The sequence below is a fragment of the Apis cerana genome, linkage group LG11, assembly GCF_029169275.1.
Source record: "Apis cerana isolate GH-2021 linkage group LG11, AcerK_1.0, whole genome shotgun sequence".
NCBI lineage: Eukaryota > Metazoa > Arthropoda > Insecta > Hymenoptera > Apidae > Apis > Apis cerana.
Genome location: NC_083862.1, coordinates 919,279 through 943,714, shown reverse-complemented (window position 1 = coordinate 943,714; position 24,436 = coordinate 919,279). Strand labels below are relative to the sequence as shown.

Below are 24,436 nucleotides of genomic sequence, written 5' to 3'. Positions count from 1 at the left end.
TCGAATTTTTTCCTCGGATCACTATTTTGACTTCGAGCGAGGTATAATAAATAACACGATCGATGTGTTTTCCACATCCGTGAATACGAATACGTGATCTCGCGGATGAAATATTTTTCGCGCGAACCCGCTGCAAATCACGGCCAATACAGGCGACATATTTTGAAATTCAAATATTCGTGCCGGTGATTTCCGCCTCTGTCTAGAAATGCGGTTCGTTATATAGCAATTAAGTGAGCACCACCAATCACAAAGAATTTTTTTCAGCTTTTAATTAAATCGATCCTTTGGAATATTTATTGGCACCGATATTGTTGAGCAAAAACGAGGATCGATCCTTTAAAATTAATTTAGACGAAAAGAAATATTCGAATAATGAAATTTTTAAATAGTACGTTGAGACTTTTTTATGTACAATTAAAATTTTCTATTTAATTGTATCTATAAATTAGTTAATTATGAGTTTGAGAAAAAGTTGTTAATTAAAGTGTAATCATTAAATTTTCTCTGTTTCAGTAAAATAAATATATATTCATCTTTCTAAATCTCATTTTTCATTTTTGTAATACATCTGAGTTATCGAGTAAAGAAAAAATACACTTTTAAATAATTAATTTATAAATATACGTGTAATTCGTAAAAAATTATTTTTTTTAATTAAATTTAGCGTAGAAGAAATTTATTGAAACTTTTAAAACTTCTTTCTAAAAATAATAAAAATCCATCGATATTATCGTACTGGCGTTCAAAAAAAAAAAAGAAAAGGGAAAGCTTCCAAACCTTCTCTAGTTGGAACCTTTAAATTCTTAACTATGAGGTCTGCCTAATTTAGACGAACGCGTGCAGGCGACAGTCTTCCCAAAACCGGCAATGGTTCTGAACAGAGTTTCTCAAGCAATCGCTTTCCTCTTCAAAGTATTTCAACTTGGATACAAGATAAATGAAAGAACTTAGTTGCAGAAAAATATCCCCTTTCATATTGTCGTTCATAAGATAGGAAAAAAAGAAAAAAAAAAGGAAAGAAATAAATTTCATCCGTTTGTAAGACTCTTTCCTTGAATTATCGAAGCTAAAAAAGAATTGCCATGGATAAAAAAGAATGTCTATTCGGATAAAAGTGCCAAGCTATGAGATTATTTTTTTGTCTTCGTTTCAATGAATGTGAACAGAAAAGAGCAGAAATACTTTCAAATTTACTCGCTTTCAAACGATATTATTTTCAAATTTATTATTTATTATTATATCTCGCGTAATATTTTACGTATAATTATATTATAATACGTAATATCTCATGATTCTTTTCAAACATAGTGTGAACAATATATATATATATATATATATATTATCGATTAATTTGAATCGCCATTTTGGATTTATATTATTTTACTTGTTGTTAAACTCTAATTGTTCATACATAACAAATTGTTTATAAGACACCGTAAAATCTTTTAAAATACTGCGGATAAAAAGAATATTCTTTATTATATTTTAATAAATTTTAAATTATACGATTAAAATGAAATCTGAAATGAAAAATGAAATGAATATAAATGCTCGTTTCATCAGAATGCACAATTATTGATTTCACTAATTTTTGGAAGAAGTGTACGAAGAAGTTTGAGGATCTCTGAGTTTGTGAAAAACAGACCAGGTGTGACGTTGAAAAAAGGGTCTATTCGATAGGGAGTGGCTAAAGGACAAACTGGACGAAACAAAAAAATGGATCGCAATTCTTTTGGGAATTTGAAAACACGTTCATTCAATTCTTTTTTTTTTAACGATCAAGATTTAAGCAGTTATGCATTATTGATGTCATTGCTTCGTTAAAAAAATAATAATAAAAATAAAAACATTAAGAATAAAAAGAGAAAAATTTTTCTTAAATTCTATTCCTTCCTTGTAATAAAAAAATATTAAAATCACGAATGCAGAAATGCACGAAAAATGAATTATCTTTCGAAATGTATTTTATAAAAGTAAATGAATAGAAAGAAATGAAAAAAATAATAGAAGAAGTATCGAGAGACAAAATGAACACAGAAAAAAATAAAAAAATACAGGCGTTTGGAATATGAACAAGAAAAAAAACGAAAGAGAATCTGATCCACAGAAAAGAAAGAAGAGATAAAAGATAGAAATGATAAAAAATTGTGGTAAACACCAGAAAAGCGACGGTTTGTAATTTATTCAAATACATTTTGAAATAAATTATAATTATGCAAGCAGTCTTAAAATTACAAAAATACAAAGAAATAATTATCTAATTTATATTTCTTATTGATAATAACGATATTAATTTTTTTTTTTTTAGTTAATTAAAGAATACAAAATAATATACAAAATAATAATTTTTTAAAAATTAAATATCAAAAATTCAAACACGTAACGTATGATTTTATTATATTTTCATACAAGAACAGCTGTTGTAATGAATTATAACAGATGCAATAAGGTAACACGTGTATATCAAATGCTTGCAATATCTGTTAAGAAAATTAAACTTTTAAATTTGCATACGTATGCATATTAGAATGATATTAATATAATAAAAATAAATAAAATGTACAATATTTAATTTTTCAAAGTTTTCTTATCTATTTTTACTTATAAAGAAAATTTTCTTTAACAACAATTAATTGTTTCTAAACCAAAATAAGAAATTAATATTTCATTAACATAAATTTGAATTTGGAAAAATCAAATATTATATTAATTGTAATATAATGTATAATGAATTTATTATTTCCTTTTAATAGTTTAAATCTAACATAATTTAATAGAGGAAACTTTTTTTTTGAGAGATCATCAAAATGAAATTTTTCAAAATTTTTCTCTCCTACTTAGTTTTATTTAGTCTAGAACCATTAAATAGTAGTAGGTAGAAAAAATCTGGTTTCCACAACACGTGTTAACTCTAGGGGATGTATTACTATACATTCTTTGAAGAAAATAAAAATAGAATTGGGAAATATACAACAGCTATACTTAATTCTCAATATTTCAAACAATATTCTTTACTTTGTTTCATTATTTTTTTTAATCGATCAATTATAGTTTTCCATATAAATAATCTAATCTAATTTTTTTTTTATATTTCGAGTAGAGATTATAATATGTTATTTATATATATATATATATATTATATTATGTATATATGTATTATGTATATTATTTATACTAAATAAGATCTAGCAAAGTTCTAGTAAAATAAAACGATTGCTGGATTTTGTTGTAGTTGTTTACAACACACGAGAATTACATATGCGTTTCTGGGCTTTGGCCAAATGTCTTTATTACCTTACTATTCTTATACTGCACTTCTTATGCTATACTTGATGCTGGAGCAAATTTTCTCTATGTAAATTAAAATAAAATGCACGAATTTAAAAAGTCAAAAAAAAAAAAAAAATAAAGAAAAAATAAAAACCTGATTGTAAACCTGTTGACAAGTGAAGAGTTATAGATATTGAATATTTTTTTGAGACATATATATTTATTAGTAAAGTGAGATACATTATGATAAAGTCATTTTATGAACTAAATTTTAATAAATTTTAACAGAAAATCGCGTAAAAAAATTATAATCAAAAATTGTATGAAATGATAAATATTAAAAACTATGAAATATTTTAAAGTGTCCTATTATTTACTATGACTAATAAAAAAAATCTATTATTAATAAAATCAATTAGAATTACATAACAATATTATCTAAATACATAATTAAATTTATATTACATTAGATTGCAAAAAAGATCGTTAATTCTATAATTAATTATTTTAAAATATATTCATGCTATTATAATATATTTTAAATTATTAAATTATATTAAAATAATTTTCAATATCAAACAGGTTAATATATAAAGAAAAGAAATTTTTATAGCTGCGATCTAAAATTTTGTTACACGAAAAAAACAAGTAAAACAATTGCTCCAATTGACTCAATATTATATCAGTGAAAGAATAGCGCGTATTATAATTTGGCACGAATTTCGTGGCGACCTTCACCAATAAAAGGAGAAATTCGATTGTATCTCCTCGAACTGCATAACAAGCAATTTAATGCAATCTGACATTTCGTATTGTGAAACGCATGAACGCCGCAAGATAACATCTTTAATCTTAACGGGATCTTGACTTATTTCAGATCAATCGATTTTTAAAAAATTAAAGATTATACATTATAATATTATACATATATCTTTTAATAAAGATATACACTTTTTCTTTATTAAGAAAAAATTTTATCTAATTTTATCTAATTCATATAAAATTTAATATTTCTTAAACATTATATCTTTAGACATTTTTAACATGTTATTGTTTAAGCAAAAATTAGCACATAAAATTAATAAAAGATGTGATAAATAATAATTATGATATAATTAAATTAACCAAATGAATTTTGTAAATATTTTTTGATCTTAATTAATTATTATTTAAATAATTCAACACACCCAAATAAGAAAGTCCATAATTTTTCGTTATATTTGTTATTACGAATCATCATATATATTATACATATGATGAATGCATTAAAAACTTTACTCAAATCGTCTCGTCTTCAATATTATCGAAGAAAATTATTCATAGCGTATAATAAATAATATATTACATATACTGCTTATTTTATCCTGTTTTTTTTCCAAATATTATCTCTATATAAAAATTTAGATAAAAATGTATTTTCAACAAATTACTAATTGATCTTGATCGGAAAAATTCAGTGCAACTTCCTTACTTCTTTTGCACTTAAATTACTCTAAAAACGTTTAAAAAACAATAATTTTCTATATTTAACTTTTATAGTCAATTGCATTTCTTTCTTGAATAGTATTTTAAAGTTCTGAATAGTTTCTATTACAACAATATTCTTAAATGCAGATAAATAGATATTAATAAATGGTATAGAAAAAAATATAAAAATTCATATAAAAAAATAATCGAACATCAGATATCGATTAAGCATAATGTTTATATTACATAATATAAATTTTGAATTTAAAATAAATAGTTACTATTTAAAGTAGACCACGAAATAATGTTTCAAAGATCATGAACAGGACTGACATACAATTGTTTTTTTTTTAAAATAGGCATTTCACTGTATATTGCATATAGCAAAACAAATATTTATCTTAAGAATACATAAAGCAATATATTAAATTCATATAAATTTCTAAAATTGAATTTTAAAAACTTTGCATGTAAATTTAAATTTTTATCCGATGAATATCTATAAATAATATAAATTTGAAACATTCGCTTAGATATGTATATTTATATATACTTTATATTAAATAGAATGTATTAATGTATTACATTAAATATAAATTAAATTAAATGTATTAATATATTAAACATAAATGCAGCATGAAGTTCCCATAATTGCTCATTTCCATTATTTTTGTGCATACAAATATCATAAAAATTATGTTTACAGAAATTTGTCTACAAAAAATATATATACATATATATTATATATTATTATATATAAATATACAAATATGCATTTGACTATTAGTGAATTTTTATTCTTATTATATTATTAGTGAAAAGTTCAATCGAAACATTTTATATTTTCTTATAGAAATAAAAATTAATAATATTCATAATACTAATAATATTCTTATTATTTAATATTAATATAAAATTAAAAAAATGAAATATTTAAAGCTTCTTTATGTCAATTAAATAATTATTAAGAAATATAAATTAAAATTTTATTATAAATAATTTTCTAATTCTTTACATAATATATATACGAATGCTACGAATCCGTAACGAAATATTTCATTTATTGTAACAAATTGATTTCAACAGTAAATACGAACAAAAATCCGCAAAGAAAAAAAATATAACGAACAAACAGATAACTATAATCAGAGAAGCATTCCACTTTTCTTACGCATCGTCACGTAGTATATATATAACAAACTACATACTTACTAAGCTTTTGATCATTTGAAATGAACGTGAGAAACACTGACGTAGTATATATGAAGACGTATCAACTTCATGTTGTGTTTGTTTTGAAAGCAATCGCATCTCGTAACTAATAGACGAATGATGAAGTGACGAATATTAAATTCCTCGCGAAAGAAATAGTTCAACGTTGTCTGTGTGTTTAAAAAGATTAAACCGATATATTCTCATCAAGTATATTTTGGTTGTGAACGATTTCAACGACTTGTGACAAAAACAGCAAACGAGCTCTTATGTTAGTCCTTGGTTTAGTGGCCCTGGGCAACTTAGCATAGCGAAGCGAGTTTTATTAAAATAGTATATTTGTATATAAGATGAAAATGGTATTAAGTGCAATATACGTAAATTTATTGATCAATATTTTGAGCTCAATACTTTTATTCATTTCACATTGTGCGAACTTTTATGATTTCATACAATTTAATTACATACAAACCACACAGCTGTTTTTTCGAGTTACGTCGTAATGCGTTTTATAAAATTGTATTCTTATCGATACCTAACCTCTTTTTAAGAAATATCATTAGTTAAAACAGAATTAGATTCTAATGAATGATCAAAATTCGTTGATTTCCATCTCATCCATGAATTGAAAGAAGTAATAGTTATGAAAATATCTATATATAAGTATCATGATTGTTATATCTCCTTTAAACGGTAAACAACTTTCAAGTTAATAAAACTCTAAGAATATTTCTTTCTGTGATTTGAACAACAATAACAATCATTTTGAGATATATGTAGATTTTACAGAAAAAATATTATAACTATGTGTTCAAATTAATTATAAATAAGAAAGTGATTTTACGAAAAAAAAAGAACGTAAAACAAAGCAAATGAGCTAAAAAAAGTATTACGATGTAGTGCGCGTGTATAGATAATAGTCAAATAATATTGAAGAATATTTAGAAGAAAAACCTATAAACAGAAACAAACATCGATTTTAATCGATTGTATGCATCGCGTGTACAATGTGTCAATGTGTTAAGTGTGTGTTTAAGGTTAGATCATTCGTGATGAACCACGTACGGATATATATTTATATGGCGCGAATTTCAAACATGGTGAGTACATAAACTTTTAACAGAAATTTATAGAAATATTTTGATTAATATATTTTCACTTTTATTATTTTAAATTGATTAGAAGAATATTCAAAAAGTATATGATATTTATATTCTTTCTATATTTATATCGTGTTTATTTTCAATATTTTTATATTTAAATTTATATAAAAATTATTACTGAATATTAATTAATATATTAATATTATTAATATTATTATTAACATGAATCAATGAACTAAAGAAATAAAAAATACGTGAGTGGCATATTTATCGTTTTACCGTAAAAGCAATGTGAAATTAAAGAATCCGTGTATACATTTACATAGCTTATGTGGGACTCAAATATCTATAGTCCTTTATGTCTCGACTTGGCATTTGAATACGGGTTGACTTAAAAAGTACAAAGAAGCAGGATTTACGAGATGTGACACGATCAGAAACATTATACATACTGGGATATGAACGGACCCGTATGAAATCTCATCGGTTTAGAATTACATTAAATTATTTAAATAAAAAGTTTCCACAAAATAAATATATAAGACTATAAAATAAATAAATAAAAATTAAAAAAAAAATTTTTAAATAAATTTTAATTCCTTTTATTAAAAGTAATATTTTTATATAAACAACTTATAATACAGTCAACTTTTTTTTCAAATATTCTTTTCATTTTGTTTTATTAAAATCCATATTTGAAATATATTCTATTTGTATGATAAGATAGATTAATTAATGTCATTAAAATTGAACAACTAACAATGAGAAACTGATTAAAGTGAAATAATTAAATCTATTCCAACGAAGTTACCACATAATTTTACTATATAATTTTAAAAAAGTTTATTGAACAAGAATATTTATACGTTAAAAATTAATATAAAAATTTTATAATGCACACGCTAAAAATTTTTTAATATTACATAACATTACAATAAATGAAATATTTACATGAATAATATTTGTAATAATATATAATAATATTTTATATACAATGAAGAAATTATTATTTATATTTATTATTAATTATATAGTTTTGAATAAAATATTTATTTTTTAATAAAATATTGATATATGTATATTTAAATTCGTTATTATATATATTTAAATATTTAATTATTTTTATTATTTTACATGTATATAGTTTTAATAATTGATAATTTTGATAACGACGTTCAATAACGGGAAAAATGATATACTATATCTTATTAAATAATTTTTTTTAAATATATTTCTATCAATTAATATAATATATAAAATAAAATGAAAAAATAATGATTATATTTAAGACTTCTTTTGCAGGAAATTTCTTATAAATTTGATTATGAATGATATTATTCCACTTGCGATATTCGTTTTAATTGAATTTCATCTGCTGATTTTAATATTACTTTAAAATCATATTGTATTTTCGCAAAGTGTGACTACCACTTACTTGAATGAACATTACGTATCAATTCCTTTGATCTATCGCCTGTTACAACGATGTGACAGCGTACATTAAAGAGATTGATAGGCGTTGAAGTATACTATATCATTTACTCGACCCTTTTTAATCGATTTAAGAATATAAAAAAAATCTTTTTCATAAAATCAGATACTTAATAAGTATGTAAATTGCATTATACAAAAAAAATATTAAAAATCAAAAATCTTATATAAAACATAAAAATCAAAAATTTAAAAATAATATAAAATTTAAGTTCCAAAAATATTTAAAAGTTTGTTTGTTTTTTAAATTTTTAACTAACGTTATAATAAATAATTATATATAAATTTATATAAATTTTCGTTATTATATTTTTCTTATTTGCAGTAACTTGATTTCAGAAAAAAATTATATGAAAACACAAAATGCTTTTCGTTATTATTAAAATACAATTATAAAAATATATATATAATCTCTTACAAAAAACTATATATTCTTTTCATTGAAAATTTTTTATCAAATATTTATTTTAACATGTTACAAGACATTTTATTTATCAAATTAATAATGTACAATTCAATAATTATAAAATAATTAATATATATTTATTATATATTGTTAAAAAAAAGTGTTGATTATAATAAATGATATAAAAGAAGAATATATATTTTTTTTTTCTCGTTTAGTCTCAACATTATATTATCTTATTTATAAATAAGATTTTATCCAATTCATATTTATTTTTATAATTAGATTTATAAAAAATTAACTTATTAAAATAAACTTATTATAATATCATATTTTTCTTTTATAAATTTATTGTTTTGAGATATAGAATATTTAGATTTTTTAGAACTAAGTAATAATATTCATATCAAAAATCATTTACAAATTTTTGATTAAATTTTTGATGAATTCTATAATTATATATTTACACAGATATATTTGCAAATTTTTGGTTTTAGTAAATGAATTATACATCATAACAGCTATGCACAAAAACACGTTATGGGAAATTAAATGCATTATACCTTAAAATATTATTCTTAGAATATTATAAATGTTATTATATAGTTCATATTCTCTATATTGTTTCGTTTACGTATACAAACATAAAGAACATCGAAACATGCATATTTTTATTTTCTAACAAATTGATTTAGGATAAATACAAAAGTACGAACATCGATTGATTCCTCAACTAACGTATACAAATTTTAATTTCTAAACAACGACTAACTCTAAAAGGACAACATATATGTATACGAAGAACAATACATATAGGACTCACCATATAGATGTCGTCCAGCAATCAATTCTCTTGTATGCACGAATATATTTTATCAAACTTTCATTGTTTATACTTTAGTCCCGTGTGCGACAACACATGCGATTCACACAAAAATATGATTTTAAATTTCCTTCGTGGCAATGTTTGTCACAAGCCGGTTCACTGCCGCGAATATTTGCATGGATGTAGAAAATAAGCGATGAGAAATTGAACGATGTATGCGCGTTCTTTGCCGTGCATTTTCACTCCCACGTACAAAGTATCGTAACTTTTGGCTGCAGTTTTACATTATTGTCGATTCGACGCAGCAGAAGATTTTAATGGACTAAAAAATACGATAACCTAAAAAATTTAAAAACTATTCTTTGTCATTCGATAGATAAATTTATATTTATTATAATTAATGTGTCGTTAATGCGAACTTGAACTTATTGGAATTAATTGAATAGACGCTACTTAAACTAATTAAAAGATCGTGTAGTCAGATATTCTATTTCACAGGACAGTACGATCAATATTTTAAAAGTTTCGACATGTTAGTACATGTGTATACATAATATGTATGTCAGTACAATATTTTTATATTTCAATATTAAATATTTTTTTATTTTACATGTATTATACTTTGTATTATTATGAAAAGTATACATATTATATATAAAATTATTTCAATAATTTGTTTTTATCGATTGTTTTAATAATTTTATTTATCTTATTATATTTCTATAGTTTTATTTAAAGCTTGTATTCATTCTTGTTTCTACAAATATATAATTCTCAGCTTTCTAGAATTAACTTTTAAAATTTTTGCGGAATTATTATATAACATTTAAATTTGTATCATTGTTTTATTTTTTTAATAGTACAAAAATAATAAAATAAAATATTAAATTTAAAAATAATATCTACTTATTATTATATTTATTTAGAAATTTAATATATATTATATTTAATATATTACATTATATTATAAAATTATGTGAAACTGCGTGAATTTCTTTTCATGAATTCAACAAGTTTAATTTTATATCGATTAACAATCGTGTAAATATAAATTTTATTTAAAAAAATGCAAGCGCATCATGAATAATAACATGGAAATTATCAATCATTACATAACAATTTTTTATGATTTTATGTAAACTTTTGCGCTTTTTATGTAAAAAAGTCAATGAACATTTAAAATTTGTATTCAAAAAAATTTCAATATAAATTATATAAATTTAAATGACATTGTTAAAAAATATTATAATTATAAGATTTGCAATAAATTATTTCCCTATATGATAATTAAATATTTTAAACTATGACATTGTATGCACGATAATAGCATATATATTTCAATTGATTTAACATCAGGTAACATGCATATCTCGCATAATACAAGCGTTTTCTGCAGAATCAACAGGTCAAATCTGAATCAAATCCTTATTAACCATTGTGTTGATCAGACGATACATGCTGAAAATGTAATACGGACAAAAAAAAATAATACTTTTCTGTAATATTATTAAAAGAAAAGTTTTGACTCAAATGTAATAATTCATTGAATGCTTTTTAAACGATATTTTGTTTACATTTAAGACACTTATTGTTCAATCAGCGAAATTAAAAAAAATTCGCAAGAATAGATGTAACATCAAATAAACTTAATTGTCACGTAATTAAAAACTTATAATTGCTCCTTCAACATTATTTAAAAGAATCCTCGAGAAACATCATGTCGCAATATATCGCTATCTTTATTTACTCATGCATTCCATACAAATCACTCTACGTATATATACATATATATATATATATGTATATATATATATGTATATATATATATACATGTATGTATATATATATATATATGTATGTATATATATATATACATATATATGTGTACACGTATACTACCATTGGTCTCATCTCCTTCCTTTTCACCCTCTTTCCATAATTCACCCGCCCACTCAACCACAGCACATTTTCTCTCGCTCTCATTTCTCATATTTTCCTTTTTTCGCTTATTTTCAAAATACAGTATCATTTTCAACTCTTACTCCAATTATCTTTGTTTTATGTATATTTAATTTACACAAAATAATGAAACTAAAGAAGAAAGCAAAAAATAAATAATATAACGAAATATAGAAAAAAGAAAAAGAAACGACATGTTTGAACGAAGGAGTGAAAAAAGCATCGACTATAAATGATTTTCTTATATCAGAAGGATCCGCGATACGAATTAAATTGAACGAGATTAGAATAGATCGAATACGTATGTTATGTACCCTTTACATTTATGTCATTTTTCTTCTTGCTGGTCGATGGTTCATCGTTGATCGTTTCCTCGGTCGCGGTCATCCTCTTTCCTTTTTGTAGCCATACGTTCCTCAAACAACGAGAAGCCGATGGAGATCAGAGAGAGAAGATGCGTTTTGCAACGCATTCGCGAGACACGTGAACCACCGATGGAAAAGACAGCAATGACAGCAAGAGACGATGATGTCGAGCGAATGAATACAATTGTCAAGATAGAGAAAGATAGAAATGCTCAGGGCGGAGAAAATTGAGAGAAAGAAAGAGACTGATAAAAGAAGAGAGAAAAAGAGGAAGATATACTATACACGTTTCTGTCTCTGTCTTTCTCTCTGTTTCTCTTTCGTCGCGCACCAAACCGATCGGCGATGTGTAGCCGCGTGCGCCACCACAATAGCTAATCGAAAAAAGATAACTAAAAAGACGAATGACGAAAATGACGACAACAATGATGACGACGACAAGGGCGAGAAAGAAAACGTGGCCTCTCGTCAAACCCACGTCGGCGACGCTTAACGTTGAGGCTGTTCTGGGCGTCGCGGCGCTCACACATCGGCTCACTGAGCTCGGGGTAGGCGACACCGTCGGAACAGAGGATCGCGGTTACGGCCGACAAGGACCGAAAGAGCAAGCCGAGCTTTCCAGATGTTATTGCGCACGCGCCCTTGCATTGCATGTCAGTGTTGAATCAATTTTTAACCTATTGAAAATTCTGTTAGATTTCGAATCAATTAATTTTTATTTCTTAATGACTTTAATTTTTTTTTTTTTACAAAAAACATGAATATGAGAACATAATATATAGGTATATTGAATTACATTACTTATACCATAAATAAAATTTCGTTAAAAATGAAAGTAAAATGTTAATTGAAATTTATTTATAGAATGATAATTTTAAATATTGATACAATAAATATATAAATATACAATATATGCACAAAGTTTGAACTGTTTTCTTTTTTTGTTTTTTTCTTATTATATAATTTATAAAATAATATAACTAAATTATTTAATTTTTTAATTAAATAATTATATTAATTTATTTTTCTCTTTCTTTTATACGTATTTAATTGCTTAACTAAAATGATATTTGTATTAATATTTCAATAAATTTATTATAAAACGTATTATTTTTATATTTTTCTAAATAACTTTATTAAAAATTATTTATCCTCAAAAACTTAATTAAAAATTTTAATCTTTTATACTTTTGCATATATATTTTTATATTATTATCATATAAAAATTATATTTTCCTTATATTTTTGTTAGAATCAGAATTGATCTCTATTATTTTATAACTGGAATATTTTATAAAAATATTGTTAAAAAATATTTAATGGATAATATGAATAATAATATATATATATATATATTTACAAGTTTCCATGTGGTGCAATTACTTAATTGCTCGATTTTGATTGGACTCTTTTATGGTAGTATTTCCAGTACATGATTTGTACGCTACGTATTTGACGAGTCTCCATTGGTTGAGTTACCTGAAAGACCGACAAATCAGCCACTAATATCTAAATCCTCGCCGTTTTTAATCCTCGAAAGAATATTAAATATCAAAATTTTATTATTCAAAAGTTATCAATATCAAAAATAATTTATAATATCATTGAAAAACTTGAATAGAACAGTAGCAATAAATTTAGTACAATTAAAAAAAACATCTACAAAGTGTAATTCTCATTTTCAATATGTTTTTAAGTGTATAAGAATAGATGAGAACTTGGTAACAGTGGGATGTAGAGGACGCTCTCTCGTGGTGGGTATACCAAATGCCAGTGTCAATATGGCCGTTGCCGAGAGCGCAGTATGTGGAAAGACGTGGTCGCGATAGTTTGTTCGATCTCTAATATGAGGTACGCTTCGGTAGGCAAAAACGTTTATACGTAATATTAATACGTTATTGAAATCTTAACAAAATGAATTGTGTTGTGGAAGAGCGGATAAATAACATACAAAGCGAAAATGCTCTAATACAAGGTACGTGATTGTCGGGATTAAAAGTGTTTTTCAAATCATTTACAAATATTTATCGCCACAAGCACGCTAGCTTTCTCAACGCGCATTCAATCGATTTGTCCCCACATTTATTAGCGTTGTCATTCAACAAATGTGAACTGAATTTGTAGAAATTCAAATGAAATCTCTAAACAAGTACATTATATCCTTTAGTGATAGTTTTATAAGTTTTCTGTGAAAAATCATTCTTGTGTTAAGTGAGCTATGCATCTGTGTAACAGCAAGATACATCAACTATTTTTTGATCAGATTTATTTTAAATTATTTTCTTGTACTTTTGATTAAATTTATTTTATTATTTTCTATAATAGTTTTATTTTTCAAATTTTTTTAAATAATTCTTATGTATAAATTTTACATTTATGTTAAATATTTTTATGAAAATTGAATAGATTTTCTAAATCTCAAATATTATTAATACTTTATAATGAATAATAAATAATAAATAATAAAAAGTGTTTAAAATGATTGTTTTTTTTGTCTATTTTTCATCGGATATTGTTATCAATTTATATTATTTAAAAACATTAAATAATTAACAAAAATAATTTTTTAAATTGTTTTATATTATTTCATAAATTCTATATATAGTGTAATTAAAAGTGTTTAGTGAATTCGTGATACAATAAGTGGATATGTAATATCGATAAAAAAATAATTTTTTTTTACATATAAATTGTAAAAATATAAAAATTTCATTCCAAACAATATAAAATATAACTATAGACTCCAACTATTATGTTATGTAAGAGTATTAAATACATATTATTAATATTATTTGGAAATTTTAAGTCAAATATACATGAAATTAATTTTTAAAGAATTTAAATTATAAAGTAATTAGAATTATTTTTTCATATAAAAATTAATTTTTATATTTTTTTATAAAAAAAGTCTAATATTTTGTTTCATTTGAAAAAGATAATATATAAATATATTAAAATTATATGTTAAAATTATATTAAAATATATTTTTGAATATATTATTAAATATTTTCGAATAATTTAATTATTACGTTTTGTACAAATTACTATGATTATAAAATATAATTGCATAATTTTTAATATTATTAAAATAATTTTTTTAAACTATTTGTTTATTTCTTTGAAATAAAATTAATTTATTATTATTATAATATTTTATAAAACATTTTTATAAAATATTTATTTATCAATACAGATACCAAAAAGGAAATGATTAAAAACAGTGGAAAATTAAAATTGAACAATGATGAATCAAAACTATCTATTATTGAATTATTTCCATGGATATTAGAATTTAGAAAAATGTGTAAATGTATACATACAGAAAAAAGTATGGCATCTTTAAAAGAACTTATGAAATTTTATTTAAGGTAATGATTTATATTATCATAAATTTGTGTATTATTGTTGTTTTCAGTTTACCAGTAAAGTATTTTCTGGGAACTGGTTTAAAAATCAGTAGAAATAGATATCTTATATATATTATATATATATAATAAATAAGATAAGATATATATAAGATATTATAGATATTATTATATAATAATATATATAGATATAATTAAAATAAAAACTAAAGGATAAAAATTAGATTGATGTTTTTTACATTAATGATAAGTTGAAATTATTAAAAATATTTATAATGAAAAAAATATTAGTGCAAATAAATAATTAATAAAAAATAAAAGTAATTATTAAAATTTTAAATTTATTATTAGTATTTTTATCAAATTATGAAATAATTATATAAATATATTGTTTTAATAATTATATTATTAAATATAATATAATATAATATATATAATATAATTTTATTATATACATAAAAAATTATTATTTACATTATTATTTACAAATAGAATTAGTGTTTATTCTAATTATTTTATTTTAAATTATTATATATTTTATTGTATTTTAAAAAAACATCAAGCATTTTTTAAAATATATGATTTTAAAGAAATAATATTAAATAATATTAAATAAGAAATAATATAAATTTTATATTTCAAAAAGATATGTAGTTATAATCTTTATAATAATATAATATTAGATATCTTGTAGTTATAAATTAATAAAACATACATAAAATTTATAACAACATGATTAAAATATGTTATAGAATTATAAATTTAACCATTAATGTATTTATTATATATTAAAACAGTTGAGATAAAAATAGATAATATATTATAAATTTATAAATTTTATCATTTGCATAAAAATAAATAAAAAGTGCCACAGCAATTAATTTTCTTACAGAAATATAAGTGTCAGTGTAAATGAGTGTTACACAAGGCCTTTGAGAGCTGGAAAATTAAAAGATTTTATTAGTGATTCTTTAATGTTATTCTTATATATTTATCGTGAACTTTCTAAGGTAAGCTCTTTTTAATTTTTATTTCTTTGTATTTTCATATTATATTTTTATATTTGTATACAAATATAAAAAAATTTTACTTTTTAGGATTGTGATAGGTTCAGTTATTTAAATATTATGTCAGATTTATTAGCATTCTATATAGATATGGAATTAAAAGCATCTAGAAAAAGCAGAGAGGATCATGATAAAATTTGTGCAAGGATTACTTCTTGTCTATATGTTTATCTAGGTATAATTATATTTTTTAAAAATTGTTTATTAAAATAAATTTCAATACACAAACAATGAAATTTATAATATTTTTAAAATATTTTTAAAGAATTTATATATATCTTTTTCAGAACATTCCATGGATTATTTATTAGATACATTGATGAAAATACAATTTATGTGTCGCAGTTATCATCATATTTTAGATCCAATTATGACGTAAGTATAAATATAATCTAAAAATATAATAAATAAAATATAATCTAAAAAAAATATTTAAAAATTCTAATTTGTTTATTTAATTTTCATTTTATAAATTTTAATCAAGAAATATGAAATTAATTTTATTATTTGTAAAAACTTATGACTTTTTTCCTATGTAATATGTTATATTCAAATATCTTTTTTCTTTTATAGGAAAATAATAAAAAGTATTCCCATACATCCAGAATCAGATATAATGTATATCCGTTACTTTTTTATTTATCGTTTATGGAGAAAAATAAATGAGAATGTAGCTGTAAAAAATCAAATAACAACTGCAGCAATTGCATCTCTGGGGCCATTGCCATTAACATTTTCATCAAGTATATTAGAAGATGTATTGCCAAAAGTGCCAAAGAGTCAACCAAATTCTACAAAGTCTCTTCTACAACAAAAATTTGATATAAAGAAACATTGTGTAATGTTTACACAATATTGCAAAGAAAACAATGGAAATGTATACCAGAAGGACGGACCTGCAACTCCCATTGATTCGTCCAGTAGAATTAATTCAAAAATGGTATTTATATATGTATGTATTCATATATATATATATATATATATGTATGTATGTATGTATGTATGTATGTATATATTTATTTGATTTATTAATTTTTTTTATTGGCAATTTGTTTCATTTATGTTCCATTTAATAAGTATAGTATTGTTGTGATAAAATTAATAATATTTATGTTTATGAACATGTCTCAGCCGGAAGATATCGTTAAGGAAGATGTAGAATATATAGATAATAACATAAATTCAATTATTTCAAATAAAAATAAACAAAATGAATCTATTTCTTTGCTAAAAACTTTTAAATCTCTAAATTTGGAAAAACAAACTAGTTTTAAATGTTTAGGTACGTTTTCGAATAATATTTCTACAAAGCATGTTAATTCTAAAACAATGAAATCAAACAAAAATCGTTTGCGGAGAAAATGTAAAAAGACCAATGAGATTGTACTTATTGACTTAACTAGCGATGTAGTGCTTGAAAAATGTATAAAGAAAAGGAAATCTAGAAAATTAGCATGGTTAGAAGAGGCAAAGAAGAACATCGATTCGAAGATAACAGCATCACAGAAGAAACAAAAGCAAAAAAGTAATATTTCACGAAGTGTTAGTCATCAATTGGAAGAATCATCTCAATTAGTAGATGCCACAGAAAATCTCATTAAAAAACAAGAATCTAACCAGATGGTTATTGATGTTAAAAATAGCGAAAATAATAAAAAATTGATAGCTTGTACAGAAAACATAACAAAATCAATCGATATAGAAGTCAATACTAAAAAAACACAAATTAAAACATCTACAATAACCAATAAAGCAGTTTTGACTGAGATACTCTCATTAAAAAAACAAGTATCAAAAGTTTCAAATAGCATTGTTAATAGTAATTGTTTAAGTAACAAAGATAATTCGAATATACAAAATGAAGAAAAGAAAGACGATAGATTTAATAAACAAACTGTGATCAAGCGACTGGTAGAAACAGATGATTTCTCAGAACCTGAAACATGCGAAAAACTTGAAAGTTTTAAAAAAGTCTGTGATCTAGAAACAGAATGCCCAGATGTAAATAGTATCACAATATGTACTCCATATAATTCCAAAGATAATGCCGTTAATTCTAATCATTCTAACTTCAATGTAATTAATAATGAAATAACCGATAAGATAACATTATCGAGAAATACAGAAAAAAGTAATCAAAATATCCCGAATAACAAAACATTAGATGTTTGTTTTAATAAAACAATTCTTGAATCTGATTCTAATAAGATATTTAATTCTGAAGTTAGATGTGAAGAATTAATTACGGCACAAAATAATAAAACTGAAACTATTTCTACTGAAACAATAAAGAACATTGAAGCATCTTCTGTTAAAAGTTTAGTAAATTATAAGGAAAAGCAAGAGTCATCACATGTGTTTGTCAAAATTTCAACAATGCAAGAAAAGTCTGAATCACAAATAGAATCGAAATCGTCAAAATGTACAAACAAAGTAAAAAATGAATTCTGCCCGCGAACAGAATTAGAAATTTGTAAAGAAATAAACAAGAATATAAAAGAAGATAAATCAAGCATCGCTAATATCAGAGAATCTATTTTCGAATCTTATTCTATGGATAAGAAAAATATTTCTAATACAAATAATGCAACGTGCCCAAATGAAAATATTGAGAATAATAAAAATTCTTGTATCGATACAAACTTTAAGAGATGTATAGATGATATAATAGAAAACAAGTGCGATGATAAGTTTGGAAAATGTACTAATAAGGATGATATTTCTTGCGAATCTAACGAAATATCTTCTGTGTCATCGGAAATAGAGACAAAAAAATGTAGTAAAATAATAGAAGAAAAAAATGTGAATAATGTTGCCAAAAATAAATACATCACTCAAGAATTACAAGACAATATCGATGGTTTATCGTTGTTGGCTAGTGTTTCGCAACATATACCCCATTTAAAGCCTGAATCTGATATAAAATGTGATCAAATAAAAGTAAAAGATTACGCATCTTTGAGATATGCATGTTATAATCAAATTACTGACGATGAGGCAGATACAAATGATTCGTCAAACACTGTTTCTCAATTGCTCGAAAATCCATCCACAGAAATTATCAATAGAATTGTCGGCATTTATCCTGAGGATGCCTTAGATGTTGCACTTCATGTAGAAGTAACATCTAATGAAACAAATAATGGAAATAATGATAGCGAATTATGTAAAGTCATATTTCAACCGGAAACAAATCTAAATTATGACACAGATACATTAACACATAATTTAACTCCTATAGAAAATAATGTGCAAACTGTGAAAGAAAATACAAATGTAATATTAAACGGAGAAACTGTAGTTTTACTGCAAAAATCTCCTAATAGTAATCTTTACATTATAAACAAAGCAGTTGAAAATTCTAAAGATCACAATAATGATGAAGAAAACAATAGATTAAAGGAAAAAAATTGGATATCTCAAACTGAAGATTGTGGACAATTTGAAACTCTATCTTCTTTAGATCATGTATCGTGTAATTTGGATTTAACTCCTTATCAAGAGAACAAGTGTTCCATAGTGCGAGGTAAAGGAATAAAAATAGAATGGGAAGATAATTTTTCAGATATGAAAACATATTCCACGAAGTTATCAACTGACATGCTCTCTATAAATTCACAAATATATCAGGATATAAATATTATGAATAAATCGATAGATAAGAGGAAATCAAATTCTACTTTTCGGCAAAATATCAAGCAAGAGTTCAATATCTCCAATCACATAGCATCGAATTGTGCAATTCCAGGATTCAGTGGAATTCACTCGCATCCACGAGAAGTTGATAGTCAACACCCCTTACATATTCCCGCTACTCATCCAACGACGTTACCAGCGATTTATGGAAATTGTGCTGACAACACGGAATTGTGTGTACCATATCATAAACATTGCACTTCGGTATCGTGTAATTTGCAAATTAATGCTACTTCTTCTCTTTATTCGCATGCGAAATCGGGCAATCCGTGTGGAAGATCGCATTGTTCTTGTTTAAATTGCACTTATGATATCGTTGCCCATTGCAGACAATGTATGCACCCGGCATCGGATTCTCATGTGTCTTGTATCGAAAGTAGTCCGTATTTCTTGTCAACGCACTCTTCAGTACAAAGCCCTGCCGTCCAAGAACATGACAGAGCAAAGAATGAAGTCATAGAAAAATTATACGACGATCAATTATTGTGTAAGATAGAGAAGAATCTTTTGCAAAATAATTCATTGGAAAAAGTGGAAGTACAATGTGATTCTGAAAGGATATTTGATAAAGCTGCAGAAAATAAATTACCTTTGAAGAAAAGGCTAAAAGCGCATGCAATGGCATATGGTGAAGTACAGATAAAAACAAAAAATATAGACAATTATCCTGCTATGCCTATGATGTCCATAGCTGCTTTAGAAGCATTGGACAATACGCGAAAAGGATCCGATCAAATCGTTAAATCTGAATACGAAGTATCTGTTACTAAAAAAGAAGAATCACATAATGACTATCATTGTAGTTCAAATTTGATAAGAAGAAATTATTATAAGGATATGCATGTTGCTAATTCACATCAGAATCTCGCAAAAGAAAATACAAGAAAGATCGAATGTCAATTTCGATCGACAAATAATCAGACTGATAATACGATATGTCAGGAATCTTGTCTTCAGAGGACAGTTAAAACATCTGCGCAACGGAAAGAGATCAATCTGTCAGACGTAGCATCTTTGAAGCAATTTGAGATAGAACCAATGGAACAAGAAGGAACGTACAAAAAGATAAAGAAAACACAGTCGTCTCTACGACAAACAAGAAGCTCAAAACGAAACGTTCCTAAAGTAAATTATTCTTACACCGATGTTGATCCAGAATGGAATCCGTCCGGTGAGTCAAAACGCAAACGTAAAAAGACTAGTCGATGATCGATATCGCCTCATTATGAAAATTCGTTACCGTAAGAAATTTTTCTGAAATTTAAATGAATGAGTGAACATTAATCTTATAAGACTGTGGCATCGTAAACTTGTATATATTGTATAAATGGGAAGATATATCATCTCGAGAAAATATTTGCATATTGGCGATAGTACTGGCATAGTACAACACCCGAAGATTAACAAATTAGCGTAATTTTTCGAAGAGTTTCAAGCAACAATAAAAGATGTATAGATTTTGCAGATCGTACCTGTATTTTGTTGAACATAGACAATTTGGTACTAAAATGATAAGATATTCTTTAATGTTTATAATTTGCTTTGTATAAAGCTATGCAGTATTATATTACATTTTATCAGATTTTGATGACTAATTAATTTCGATAGAATCCTAATAATTTTAATTAGACTGAGTATGATAGATATCGTATAGAATGCAAAATTTCATCGTTTATAGAGCAATTAAAATGTTTTATATATTCAGATAAAAAAACTACTTTTGTACATAATTATATAAATGTAATATAGTAATTTAAAATAATTTTATGCAAACGTTTCAATTTTATAACTCTTATATATGGAAGGTGAGATAATTTATCCTTAACAAATAATTTTAAATATATTATTATGCTACATAAAAATAATAGATAAATGATATAATACAATTTTATGTAGCAAAATACGATTTAGTTTATTATTTCATATTCATATATAATTTTTTTTTCTAATATTTTACATTTTTCAGTTTAATGACATAAAATTATTTAAATTCAGCGAAATAAGAAATCCAGGCTGATGACATTATAATTTACTAAAAAAATGTTAATAGGTAAGATTGAAAATGAAATGTTATCAATATTATTGTATGTATATATGTTATTATATATTATTTACATTTATATAATATATATTTCATTATGTTCTATGAATATATATTCAATTATTCTATAATTAAATATTCTTATTTTTATTCTATAATATATTCTAATTATTTTATTTTTTTAATTTATTTAAAAAATTTTTTATATTTCATTTTATATTTCAGATTAATTATTTCCTCATACTGGAAAATTTCAAGGAAATGCTTAATTCCAAAATGTGATGTCAATAAATTTGCCAAATAACATAGAAGTAATAGTACCATCATACAAGAATAGAATATAAAATATTAACTTCCTTTAAACTTTTAATCTGTCCTCTTAATACATATAATATTATTTGTTATAAATATACTCTTAGATATCACAATGCAAGTAGCATAGCTAGTCATCAATTTTTATGAAATAATGTCATCATTTTTAATTATGAATTAAATTTAATATTTTGATTTATATAAAATAGAAATTCAACTAACATATATTCAAAATTTTCAGTTTGAAAGTGGAAACATCACATAAAATTAAAAAGATGTACTTAGATTTTATATATGTACCAAAATGATAGAGCTTTATCACATAAAAAATCATTCGATATAATATCCAAATTTATAATGTAAATTTATAATTTATATTTTAAAAATGTTCAACTTTAACATATATTCTTAAAAATTATTTTTTTTTTTGCAAATCAAAATAAAAAGTACAGGATAATTCTTGCTAGAAGATTCAAAGGCCATGCTAACTTTATTTTTGTTCCATATATATATATATATATATATATATGGTTCCATACATATATATATATATATATATACATAGAATATACATATTACATTAGCCTTTTATAACATTGAAAAAAACATAGTGAAGATCAATAACTATATCACATATATAAGCAATATAATATTATTATGACATTGACTCCTTTAAATAATAAATCCTTTGAGTTCTCTAATAAAGAATCATCCCATATATTTGAAAATTCGAATAATGAAAAAATTCTATTGATTAATCATAATTAGAAAGATAAAGCAATAATTTAAAAAAATTTTCAGTTTTCTTTTCAAATTGATATTTCTTGATATTTATATATACTTAATAATTATATTCAGTCATTAATTATTCAAATTACAAAATCATTTGCATATTTCAGTGCCATATTCTAATGTTTTGATATTTATATCTGTGATTATTAACTAACTAATGCTAAATTAATTACATCATTTTATTATAGAAAAAACATGTATTAAGTTGGATATTTTGTCATTTCAATCTCACTCATTTAATTTCCATTTGATAATGATAAATATATTATTTATGTTTCTTATGAAAATGAATATAAGTAAAATATATTATTTTTGCAACTTTATAATTGCAAAAATTTACAATATTGAATTCACGTTGCAAATGAAAAATATAAAAAGACAAATTTTTGTTTTTGCTTCTTTATCATCATTATTTATTTTTTAATTTTCAAAAAGAAGTCTGATAGTTTTAAGTTGAAGTAATATAAATAAATTTTTAATTTGATAGTCGATATTATATATATATATAGTTAAATAATTGCCAAATTATTGCAAAATTTTCATGTGTGCACATGAATGTATGAATAGTTTGTTATTGACAAAATTATCTTATGCGTGAAGCATTTATTAAGGAAAGTCTGATATCTTAAGATACAATTTAGAGTAACATTACATCGGATGCCTCATTCATTCGTGTTCATAAAAAAATTAAGTACTGTATATGTGTAGAACATTCTGTCATAATCTCGAATAAACTTGTATTTACCTATATTTGTAAATTATATGCATTATGCAATGCATAGACTGGGTTTTTTGAGAAAAATGATATAAACACATTTACCTCATATTTACGTCCCCAGCGTAAATTTTTTACGTTTACGATTAGGGTTAGACGTAGTTTGTAACAGGGTACTTGTTTAAATATTTTTTTAATATCTTTATATTTAATTATTTTTAGTTTAACACATGGAATCATATCTCTATGTGATTTTTATTTCATTTATAATAATACTTATCTGTATGCAAGGATACATTTTGTAAAGTGCGTTTTTAATATACTTATTTTATATTTCATTAAAAA

The 24,436-nt window shown here is 23.6% G+C and overlaps 2 protein-coding genes across 24 annotated transcripts in view; one reads left to right on the top strand and one right to left on the bottom strand.

Annotated features, from left to right (window-relative positions):
* LOC107998497 (RYamide receptor-like) overlaps positions 1-13,278 on the bottom strand; it is a 102,175-nt gene extending 88,897 nt beyond the window's left edge. For 3 of the 19 annotated variants that reach the window (XR_009831717.1, XR_009831719.1, XR_009831718.1), the window contains exon 1: positions 9,776-13,278. The gene's annotated coding sequence lies outside the window, so the exon portion shown is untranslated. The remainder of the gene's footprint in view (positions 1-9,775) is intronic. The other 16 variants (XR_009831716.1, XM_062081221.1, XM_028667070.2 and 13 more) reach the window with 15 other exon arrangements.
* LOC107998492 (metacaspase-2) lies at positions 5,986-24,436 on the top strand. 5 transcript variants are annotated; one of them, XM_062081202.1, is made up of 9 exons: positions 5,986-7,052; positions 13,800-14,077; positions 15,297-15,471; positions 16,361-16,478; positions 16,566-16,710; positions 16,823-16,910; positions 17,109-17,475; positions 17,667-22,281; positions 22,498-24,436. In XM_062081202.1, exons 2-8 carry the CDS (start codon positions 14,017-14,019, stop codon positions 21,438-21,440), a joined length of 4,728 nt encoding a protein of 1,575 aa, XP_061937186.1. In that variant the 5' UTR covers positions 5,986-7,052; positions 13,800-14,016; the 3' UTR covers positions 21,441-22,281; positions 22,498-24,436. The 5 variants fall into 5 exon arrangements, with proteins under 5 accessions (XP_061937186.1, XP_061937183.1, XP_061937184.1 ...); XM_062081199.1 differs by having other exon boundaries at positions 17,109-17,487; XM_062081200.1 differs by lacking the exon at positions 22,498-24,436 and having other exon boundaries at positions 17,109-17,487; positions 17,667-22,036; positions 22,198-22,238.

Excerpts from the sequence above, each read along its gene's own strand:
- LOC107998492 (XM_062081199.1), top strand. The coding sequence starts at position 14,017 with ATGAATTGTGTTGTGGAAGAGCGGATAAATAACATACAAAGCGAAAAT. Across the intron at positions 14,078-15,296 it reads CGAAAATGCTCTAATACAAG|ATACCAAAAAGGAAATGATT; the intron begins GTACGTGATTGT and ends TTATCAATACAG. Across the intron at positions 17,488-17,666 it reads CAAAAATGGTATTTATATAT|CCGGAAGATATCGTTAAGGA; the intron begins GTATGTATTCAT and ends AACATGTCTCAG.